General features: G+C 34.7%; 1 protein-coding gene across 1 annotated transcript in view; it reads left to right on the top strand.

Annotated features, from left to right (window-relative positions):
* Nucleotides 1–1,992: 1,992 nt before the first annotated feature.
* SEMA3C (semaphorin 3C) overlaps nt 1,993–11,874 on the top strand; it is a 172,004-nt gene continuing 162,122 nt past the window's right edge. Inside the window, exons 1-2 of the mRNA XM_042916517.1 lie at nt 1,993–2,302; nt 4,394–4,534. Of these exons, the coding sequence (XP_042772451.1) occupies nt 4,432–4,534 (103 nt within the window). The 5' untranslated portion in view covers nt 1,993–2,302; nt 4,394–4,431. The remainder of the gene's footprint in view (nt 2,303–4,393; nt 4,535–11,874) is intronic.

The raw sequence follows: 11,874 nt of genomic DNA, 5'->3' as shown, positions 1-11,874 counted from the left end.
CTTATTTTGAGGTGAGGCCAATGGTAAATATCTCAGTACTAAGCAAATACTATTAAATGTCTCAGTATTAAACAAAATGCATTCAGTTAAGTACATTGAAAAGAAGTTTATTTACACAAGACAGAATCACAACACAAATTGCATCGTCTGTGACTAAACCTAAGCTATTTGTCATCGTTTCCAAAGCTTTGTAAATATGTGTGAAACATGGAGTTGATTCTTTGGATTTTTGTAAACTGAGATAGGTAGTAAACTTCCTTGTAAAAACAGCATTTGACATGCATGTCTTTATCTTGGTTCCCTGGAACTTAAAGATAAAATGTATAAATATATTCTACCTTACATCGATTTACAAATTAATCAGTGTCTTGTGGCTACACATTTCCAAATTAACAAATATATACTTTGTGTGAAGGTTCACAGCAATCTTCTCTAATGATTTCTTCTTCTCCTTCCTTAATTTATGACTCAGACATCACTGGCAAGATAATAGTGCTCGGTATATGGTGTCTTAATCAGTTTTAGAAGTACTTCAGATAAATGTGCTTGGTGCTTATTCATGTTTGCATCTGCCTTTTAAAACTGTCAGATGTTTGGTGGATGAAATTCATTACTAAAACTTATGTTAAGGAGCTGCTCATATTTTTATTGCACTAATCATCACAAAAACAGCTCAACTGTGTTAAACTTTTAAACACCCCATCCATTGAATCAGTAATTTCCTTCATAAACATAGACATTTGAAGATAATATTTGCCCTGGAATATAATTTTGAACTTCTAAACTTACATTCTTTTGAACTCTTAAAATGGCATTTGATGTCATCCCTTCATAGCTCATCTATACAGAAAGAGTTAGGCATGTTTATGTCGACAGGACATGACAGGTGGTGCTTAGACACAAGGAAGAAACGCCTTAATCACCTGTTCACTTCCTCTTACCTGAGATTTAATTCAACTGTCCCACACCAGCAATGATTTTTCACCCCCAGAAGTATTTTCTGTGATACAATTTTTAAGAATTTAGTGATCTGCTTTATTTCATAAATGAAAAAATATATATATAAAGAACAAGTTGGAGAAATCATATTCCATATTTTCTACATACAGTGATATCTGTGGGCTGCTGTAGCCCAAAGTGGTTTTTAAACAACTACCTGCTCATTTTATGGGGGTCAAAGCTCATTTCTACCGCTGTTCAACTATGTAGTCCGTTGTGGTCCGTAGAAATAATTTTCACTTAAACATTAAAGCCAGTTCCAGACTGTAACCAGTTTTCCTGAAAGTAGTGCTGGAAATATACCTTTGAGTTTGTAAACTCTTCTCTTGGCATGGTTCAGAACAGCCTTCTTCCACAAAATTGTTAAGGAATTTCTTGTAATTATGTTTTGAGGGAACGTCTATCCAGGAGGGAAGAGTACTGGACAGGAGTCAATGTGGAGAGGTCAACAGAATTACTGCCTTAGGGATATTAAGGAAACGCAATGGGAAACAATACCCATTAAAAGGATAAACTGCGACGAGATAGTTGGTTTATCTCTACCGGTTTTAGAAAATCTTCAGCAGGAAAAGGATAACACCCGTGCCCTTTTAAAAACGCATCTCTTTGCCTTAAAAGGATGCAGTGATCCTTTTCTGGCAAGAAAGCTGCTTTGCACTTTGATATTTATGGCTAAGCAAATCCTGTATGCCTTCCAAGAGCTGCCGGTAACAAACCAAAGCTTTAGAGCGCACCCTGTGAGTTGCTCACTCCGCCGCGGACCGCGAGAGGAGCGGACTCGGGCAGCTGGACCTCTAGCCTGCAACGACGCATTCCTGCGTCTCCCGGCAGCGGGTCCCGGGCTGGGCCCCGCCCCGCCCTGCCGGCCGCTCGCCCGCCGACCGCCCTCGCGGCTCCCTGCCACCCTCTCGCGGGCGCGCTCTGGGTGGGGCCTCGCGGCGGCGGAGATGCGGCGGGTGTGCTGGGCGGGTGAGGCTAGCCGGCTGGGCGGCGCGCCCGGGCAGCCCGAGCCGCGCGCCGCGTCGTTGTAATCGGACACCCGAGCGCTCGCCCCCGGTGCCCGGCCACTTTCCATTCACTCCGAGGTGCTTGATTGAGCGACGCGGAGTCGAGCTCCCGGTGCCGCGGCACTGCTACGCTGAGGATTCCTTTACAAAGAAACTCAGACGACCGGGAAGAAAGAATTTCACCGCTGGGACGCTCTAGAAATTAAGGTCTTCTGGGAAAAAGACTAGAGAGGCACTCGCGGAGCCACACCGGTAGCAAATTGATGACTTTTCCGTGCTGATCTCTTCCCATCTCGGTAAGCTGGGTTCCTTATTGTCAGCATTACACATTTAGCAAAATACCAAGCCTAACTTTTGGTTCTGCGTATCGACTTTTTACACATCGGTGTGCTTGAGTCTGGACATATTCTGAAGAGCACATGCAGTTTGTCAGGGAAGTGTTTCCCTTGCTGAGAGCCCTGCTTGAGTTTTCTTTAGATATGACACCTGCGGAGAGTTTAAAGTGGAGTATTTCCGTGCCTTCTGATGTAGAACTGCTCGAGAGGACATAAAAGATTCCTTTTCTTACATGTTGTTAGTGTTCCATCAGAAGTGAAAACAACAAACAGCGTGTCTAAGTGAGTTAAAGGGAAGTTATATGGGGGGAGGGGGCGGGCACATGTAAGACACTTGGCTTTCAGTCACTTCTCATCGCTAGGTAGACTTGAAATCACATTGCTCTGTATACTTATTTCATTTGACCTGTCATTTCATCTCCACTATTATTCTTCTCACTTTTTAGCACATGTCGCTTTTGGTGAGACATGTCAGATAAGACACTGATAATAGCAATACGTAAAAATGTGTAATTATCTGCCTGCTTAATGAAGTGAGGAAGGTTAGGCATATTTATAGCTTTTTTTTTTTTTTTTTTTTGGTTTAATTATAAAGTCAACAAAACCAGGGAGCAAATCATTAAGGGAAAGTTATCCTATAAAATCAGTTTTCTTGTAAGTTAATTTAGGTATGACAAGGTGAAGAGGTTGTGGAAGCAGGAAGAAACTGTTTCATTTGAAAATTACCAGTACAAACATCTCTAAGGTTTCCTCCCATCTGTGTGGCAAAAGAGGCAGACAGTTTCGTTTCTAAGTCTTATGACATGTGTACCACCTAGGAAATCCACTGTTTAAAATGTTTCAATTGTTCAACATGGCGTGTTCAGTTTAATTGTTTAATTAATATAATACTTTTTTTCTTCTGTATTAGTGAAGTAGTCTTTTCAATTTTTAGTGGCATTTCTTTCTTAAATAAAATAGTGTTAAGATTTTAATGTAAATAACCATATAATACTGAAGATTAGCATTGTTGTAACCTGTAAAACATTTCTAGATTAAACTCTGTCATTTTATTGTATAATTATATTAGACTCAAAATGACAGGATTTCTTTCATGGTCCTGAGTTTGTTTTGCATATTGTGGCCACTAGAGCTGCTGTAGATAGATCTCTAGTTACCCATTACCAGATCTTCCTTAGTATTCAGACATTAGTTAATAGCATGTATCAATTTTATAGCTACAGTTTCAAAAGGTAATGCTTCTGTCTCTGATTTATCTTTTGGAATTTTGACAGCTTGCTTTCTGGTTGATTTATTTTAAATATGCATTGAGGGATACATGGTTCAGTGGATTGCTCACCACTAAGTCATTGGTTTGAACTTGGCACTAGTCCATGGTTACCTCATCTGCATCATTTAACAGCTGCATGGTCATCTGTATAAATTGGCAGATAACTAATTTGAGTGATTTCAGTGGTCAGGGATTGAGCACACATAGATTTATGTGTAGAAACATTATTTCAGAGATATTACTCCAAAAGAGCTAATGAGGGTGGAAGCAAGTGGATATACATGATTTTTCATGTGACTTTTTCTTGCTACTACAATATTTATGGTAGAAAGACAAGTTTTCATCTAATACCCACTGGTACCATTCTCAAGTCTTTTCAATGTTATGTGATTATTAGATCAAGTTTAAATATGGAGTTTCCTTTGGGAATCAATACCTTTTTCCTAGCTGCTTTGTTCTGCTTTAAGATTAGCATTATTTCCTGGAAAAAGAAACAGTTTCTCTTTTTGCAAAGACTTCCAGACATAAATGAATTAAATCCAACTTTTCACATCGAAGCAACAAAGTCAGAGCACCTCCTACTGTTTGCATGACTGTAAAAGTTCAGATATATCTTTTATGAATAAGGTGCTCTGTCTAGATCACTAGTTATATGTGTGTGTGTGTGTGTGTGTGTGTGTGCACGCGCGCGCACACACACACACACACAAACACACACACGTACGTGTATGCTCCTAAAATGTGAAATGAAATATAACAAACTTGTTACCTCTCTTTTAAAGGTATTTTCTCTTGGATATTAATTTGCAAATCTGAAGAAATGGCAGTCCAGGCAATTTTCGTGTTGGTTGGAGTATTTGTTTGTTCTATCAGTGTAAAAGGATCGTCTCAGCCCCAAGCAAGAGTTTATTTAACATTTGATGGTAAGATAAATACTCTGGAAAAATGTTATTTGAAGTCTTTTTAAAAATTTCACATCCAGATTCAAACATTAATAATAAAACACAGTAAAATATTATTGAATGTTGATTAATTTTAAAAATATTTACTGGACTGCTTTTTGGAGGACATGGCTATTTTAAATTATGTGTTCATAGGCAAAAGCTCTCTACTACATGTGTTTATGAAAATGCTTGAAGTATATTCTACCCGTTTTGAAGTTTCTTCTTAATAGTCACCTGGTGTTTGAGAAACACCCTCAATGTGCTAATGCTCATCAGCAGAGAAGTCTATGCAAGTTTAATTACTTAAAATTTTTCTTCATAAGTTTTGGTCTTGGCCTCCAAACTTGTTTCTCCATATGTTGTTCTAATGGTGTTTTTTTTTTTCCATTTCCAAAAGGCATTCCTGAGGTTGGCAAAATCTCCTAATTAATTGAAAAGGATCTAAAAGAATAGTTGGAAATATGTTTTTGACTGCTGTTGTGTACAAATGTTTTCTTCAGAAGTTTGGGAAAATTGGCGTGATTTCAAATTTGCACAAATGTAAAAGGTGTAAGATCCTCTGAGGAAATGGTTTGCCAAATGTATCCATGAGCTTTGATGTATATAGTTCAAACAACTTACAGATGGATGATTTTGGTCAGTCACATAACCCATACTAGTTGGACGTATGGGATAAGAAATAGATCAGGAAGATCATCTCGCCAATAAGGGTTATTTATATTTTTATTACTTCTTTCAACTTAAGTTCTTCATAAACATTGGTGTCATTGAGCATATTTTATTTTACTTGAGAAACAGTAAACTCTCAGAACTTTCTATAGCAGTGTCTTTGAAACACTCTATTATCTTGAATTTCAAACAGCAGTATGACTGACACTTATCAGTCACATGGATATCTTATTTTTTTTCTTTCCTTCTTAAGTCACTAAGGGCTTTCCCCAAGGTTATGATAAGCACTGAAAGAGCTTTATTTAGAACTTAGAGTGTGTGACCTTCTAATTGCTTCTTTAGCTTCTAAGCCAGTCATTCCACTAAAAACCCATGGCTGTCCAGTTAAGTTATGAAGAAAGGGAAAACAGACCCTTTGAAGTGTCTTTTTTTTTTTTTTTTTTGATTACTGTAACATCTTGTAGTCTACTTATACCTTTTCTTCCAAGTTGAGAACTATGAAATATCTAATCAAATGAAAAATAAAGGCATTAGGGTGTATTGCAATTTCTCTTTTCTATATGTCTCCCAATATGTAGAAAGATGGAGTGGTCCCACAGGTTAGTTATCTGAACCTGTTCTCTCTAATACATCAAAACTGACCAAACTTTTTTTTTTAACCCAAACTTAACCCAAAATTTGTAAACTGTAAAAGCACGTGTATCACCAGAGATAATCCATCAAGTTCATATTTGAAAGACTTTACAGTTTATCTTTTACAGAAGAAATTAATTAGTATAATCTTTTAAAACCAAACTAATACTAAGTAGGACAGTAACTACTATATATAAAGTGACTAGAAGTTGTGATGGGATTTTTAAAATACTCCATGTCTAATATTTTAAATGCTCTCAAAGTCAAAACAGATTCTTGCAGAATGAGACTTACCTTAATTTATAGCATATGTAGAGTACAGCATGACGCGATAAGCTTTTGATCTGAGATTTCTACCAATTCCTGATATTTTGTTTTTCTGAAGAGTCATGCTAGGAAATAACCAGAGATACAGAGTATCACTTTATTTGTATTAAAGATATATATCAACAGGGAGAACAAATAATGAAACTCCATAATTTCTAAATTAATACAAAAAACTCCTGAAGTGAACTATATTTTAGACATATTATCATAGGAAAAATACCTCGGACAAAAAGAAGTGTTAAAAGGTATAAATTGTAATCAGCTCATCATCCTCTTCTTAATAGATTAGACAGTGCACCTGTTTCAGTGTACCTTTTCCAAATTTCTTATTATTTAAAGTTTCTCATTTTATTACAACTTTTCTGTATATCACAATAAGTTACTAAATTTCTTCCAAAGTGGTTTACTCTTTACATCAAAATATAGAACTTTGTAAGGGTGACACATATATGAACGTATATTAATTAAAATACATATAGTGTATACTTTTATTTATTTCAAAATTTCTATCACTATTTTTCAGCCAAATATTATGAGTTGGAAAATGATTCTGAGGAAATTCAAATAACATCAAATTATATCATCTGTGTCTTTATATTCTCAGAATTTCCTTGCCTCCTGACTCTTTTGTCTTGAATTATTTTCCTTCACCATTACTTGGTCTTCTGCCAGTCTCTTTCTGGATGGAACTTTAGAAGAATCCTCTCAGTCTTGCCTTACAGTCCAACTAACAAAGTCAATTTTAAAATGTGTGAAATGAGATCTCTTCTTACATCCAAGTTTTATCCCTTCTTGTAGTAGAATGATGCAGAGATAACATTTGGGAAACATTGATTTACACATTTGCCTTCCCTATTGATCTAGTGTAAGGTCAACCAGATGGTCATCTGTCCTGTGGGAGAATGTATTTCAGATGTTATTAATTAGTTACATTTGTACAAACTAAATCTTGCATGTTAAAAAAAACTATGGTTCCTATTAGATATTACACTTTATAATTGTTATCATTCTAATTTTATTCCAAATAGCTTTTCAAATAAATATAAAGTTCATGAAATACCTTTTGATTAAGTTGAATTTTTGTTTAAAAAAATCTGGTGGTTTAACAGATTCACATTTCATAGCATTATTGTCATTGTAATTTTTTTCTCAGAAAATCTTTGGAATCTATAAGGGTCATAAGATAAGTCAAGGCTACATATATTCAATAGACAAATTTGTTTTGCTTGTTAATATAAAAGGGAAAGCATTGTTGAAATGGTTCTGCCTTTATCCAGTAGAGACTTTAGCCTGTAGTATTTTACATAGCCAGGAATTGATACTATAGTTTGACAAAAAGCATCAGTTACATGTCATTTTACAAAAAGGTTCTAAGGTTGAGAAAAATGGACATATTGTTTATATTTGAATTGATATAAAACATGATTACTGAGTTAAATATGTTAACATTGTTTCTGTTTAAAAATGAGGTAGATTCAAAATAAGATTATTTTTCACCTAGTAATTAGGTTGTGAATCTAAAATGTTAAATTTGTTGACATAAAGTCATCTATAATATTACCTTATTATCCTCACTGTGCCTGTAGGATCTGTAGTAATGTCTTTTTCTTCATTTCTGATATTATTAATTTACATCTACTTCCTTTATGTTCTGACTGCTGTAGAAATCATTTTTTTCTTTTTATTGATCTCTTTAGATAATCAGCTTTTGGATTTGTTGTGTTTTTTTTCTTATTGTTTTTCTGTTTAATATTTCCTTGGTTTATGCTCTAAAATGAAATTATCTTATTCTTGTCTTGTGTTTAATTTACTCTTCTTTTTGGAAATTCTTAACATGGAAACTTAGATCACTGATTTGAGAACTTTTTCCTAATGTAACCAGTTGTGCTACAAATTTCCCTTGAAACACTGTTTAGCAGTGCTCCACATATTTTGATAAAATTTGTTTTGTAGTCAGTTCAAAATGTCTTCTAATTGCTCCTCTTACTTTTTCTTTACTCACAAATTACTCAGAAATATGTTGTATAATTTGAAGATATTTGTGTATGTCTTATGTATCTTTCTGTTGTAGATCTTTGATTCAGTTTCTTGTTGTCAAAGAACATACATAATATGCTTCTGATTTTCTAAAAAACTATTAAAAATCATTTTATGACACTGAATGTAGCCTACATAGAAAAGAATCTGTATTCTGCTTTTATTGCATGAATGTTTTATTAATGCCAGTTAGATTCAGTCAGTTGATGGTTTGTTATGTTTTCTATATCCCTACTGATTTTCTGTCTACTTATTCTTTGAATTACTTACAGAAGAAGTTGAACTTTCCAACTATAATTATGGATTTGTCTATTTCTCTTTTCAGGTCTATCAGTTTTTACTTCATGTTTTTGAATTTCTGTTTTTAATACTGACCTATTTAAGAGTGTTATGCCTTCTGATGAACTGACCTCTTTTCCATTACAAAATATCACCAATTATTTTTGGTAATAATTGTTCTGAAATTAATTTTGTACATAAAACTTCTGTCTTTTTTGTGTAAGGAAAAATACCAACAAAATTTTAGTTACAATTAAGTAGGGAAAATGTTTGTCATGATTCCAGTGACCTCTGGGAAGTTTTTGTTAAAATATTAGGAAACATGTCTAAACATATATTTTTTGATGTATGTAAAAGTATGGACATTTGATTGGCAGTGCAGTATAGTGAGAACAGCATTTATGTGGAAAAAATAACAGAGTTTTCAAGCTTTGGTTCCTCAGTAATTAATTCTGAAACTTTGTCAGGACCTCAGTTCTCCCAACCAGTTAAAAAATTTGGGGGCTAACTAAACTCTAAGACTCTTTATTGCCCTAAATTTTTATGATGTTTAAGCTTAGTTTTTGTTTTTGTTTTTTTTTTTTATAATATCATCTTCTTTAAGGAAGGCTTGTATAGTAATTCCTCTCATTGCTTTCAAGAACATTTTGTATGAAGGACTTGGGCAAGGAACAGAACAAAACTAAACAATTTATAAAAGTTCACAGATTTTGAAGTCCTACAGAGCTGATTTTAAGTCATAGTTGCTTGCTACTTTCTGAGGAATGCTACATTGGGGTAGTTACTTAATCTCCCTAATCCAGAATTTTATCATCTGTAAAATGGGAATGACACACACTTCATAGAACTGTTTTGAAAATGAAATGAATTAAATTTGTAAAATGTATTGTGTGCTTATAGTGTGCATCTTGTTAAAATACACAAAGAATTACTCTAATTGAGTTAACATTTATAAATTCCTTTAGGGTACAAATATGGTCTTCTTTTGTACTATAATTAGTCCCCCCCAATTAGCATAGAGACTGCCATTTGTTATTGTTCAATAAATGTTGAATTAACATAAATTTTGATACTTCTTAACCACTGTACCTCCCCAACCAGTAGAGCCTTGGTACACTATAAACACGCTTCAGTGAATCTTAGTTAATTTAAAAATAATGATAGAGACTAGGTAGAACACAAAATTTCTTCATCATAGCATTAAGGTAAAATCATCATGGGAGAAAAATTTTGGTTAATTTGTGGATGAATAACTTTAGACTCATATCCTGGTACACTGCTGATGGTCAAATATTTTCCATCTAGTTACAACCTTTTCCTACATTATACATTATACAGAGATTCAATGTTGTCTGGGAATTCAACGTTTATATTTACCCTTCCCAGTTAATTCTCAAATCTCCTAATTATTGTATTTTCTTCCCTAATAGACCTTCTTCTCTATAGATGTTAGATATTTTCTTCCAGAAAGTTGTTGAGTGTGTGTTCAAATTTTATTTATTTTTGAGAGAGAGCACAAGTAGCAGAGAGGCCTAGAGAGAATCCCCAGCAGACTCCACACTATCAGTGAGGAGCCAAGAAGGAGCTTGAACTCACCAACCATGAGATCATGACCTGAGCTGAAATCAAGAGTCAAACACTTAACTGACTGAGCCACCCAAGCACCTCTGAGTTTTTTTGTGTGTGTTTTGATTGGAAGCATAGTGTTTTATATTAAAAGGAAGAGATCTCATATATACACAGCCTTCCAAAGGGCCTTGATTGGTGGCCTGTCAGGGATGTTGCCTTAAATCTTAATACTGTTGGCATATATATAAGTTAGTATGTCTAGCATGTCTAGATATGTCTAGACTTTTAAAGTAATGCACAAATGCATTATTTTTTTTAAGATTCGGTTTTTTTGAAAGTCCAATTTTTCATGATAAGCTTGAACTTAATAAGAACTCCATCTACTTAGTTTACTTCTTATGATTATCATGGCATAGTGGATGGCTTGAAATTGCATTTAACTATTTGCCACTCTTGGGACATTTAAGAGTACCATAAAGGGGCGCCTGGGTGGCTCAGTCGGTTAACCGTCTGACTTCAGCTCAGGTCACGATCTCACGGTCCGTGAGTTCGAGCCCCACGTTGGGCTCTGGGCTGATGGCTCAGAGCCTGGAGCCTGCCTCCCATTCTGTGTCTCCCTCTCTCTCTGCCCTGCCCCCTTTCATGCTCTGTCTCTCTCTGTCTCAAAAATAAGTAAACGTTAAAAATAAATAAATAAATAAATAAATAAATAAATAAATAAGCAAGCTTTAAAAAAAAAAAAAAAAGAGTACCATAAAGCCTCAGGAAGGCAGGGAGTCATGATAATTAAATCAGGATAATTTCTGATCCACTTCTGTACCTTGATATGAAATATATCTGTATAAATAGACCCATAAAATAAAATACAAATGTAAATATATCCATATAAATACCAAGTATAGGTTATATACATGCTCCTAAAGTAATGGCTGTTAAATATTATATTTTATTTTTTACCCTTTTTCTTTTGATGAATAAATTGAAAATTATTCAGGAATATTTGCTCTTTGGAATACTTTCTATGTGAAGAAATTAACAGAACCTGAATTCACTATTTTATTATTTAATTTTTTCAAGGTTATTTATTTATCTTAGAGAGAGAGCCGGGGAGGGGCAGAGAGAAAGAAAGAGAAAGAGAATCCCAAGCAGGCTCTGCACTGTCAGTTTGGAATCAGATTTGGGGCTGGAACTCACAAACCACAAGATCATGACGACCTGAGCTGAAGTCAAGAGTCAGACACTTAACGGACTGAGCCACCCAGGCACCGCAAAATTCACTACTTCAGTTGAGAATTATTTACTCAATTCGTTTATCTTGTATTATGTAATGAGTATTTATATTATTAAGTTACTGAAATAGCAAAATTTCTTGTTTGTTTATAAGATTGGGTATCAACTGCAATTCAGGAGTTACCCAAAATTACACAGTCCCACCTCTGTTGCCATAAAGGCAATAATTCAGTCATGTGCATGTTTTGTCTCTCTACTACAAATGTCTAAGATATCAGACATTTTTAAGTAATCCTGATGAATATTAGATTATGATTTTTATTTGCATGCTTTTAGATCTAGAAACATAATATCCAGAAATAAAGAAGTAGTATATCCCCACATCACTCATCACTTTGCTCTTAAATAAAGAAGCCTGGGACACACACACACACACACACACACACACACACACACACTCAAAACACAATATAAAATAAAGAAGTAGGATGCACTCAATATTCCACAGGCTTCAAAAAACCTGAATATCATTTTATTGAATAGACAGCAGTCTGGCTCTACTTCAGGTTTTCTCT

This window comes from Panthera leo, chromosome A2 (genome assembly GCF_018350215.1).
Source record: "Panthera leo isolate Ple1 chromosome A2, P.leo_Ple1_pat1.1, whole genome shotgun sequence".
Lineage (NCBI taxonomy): Eukaryota > Metazoa > Chordata > Mammalia > Carnivora > Felidae > Panthera > Panthera leo.
This window is presented reverse-complemented; position numbering and strand designations above follow the sequence as displayed.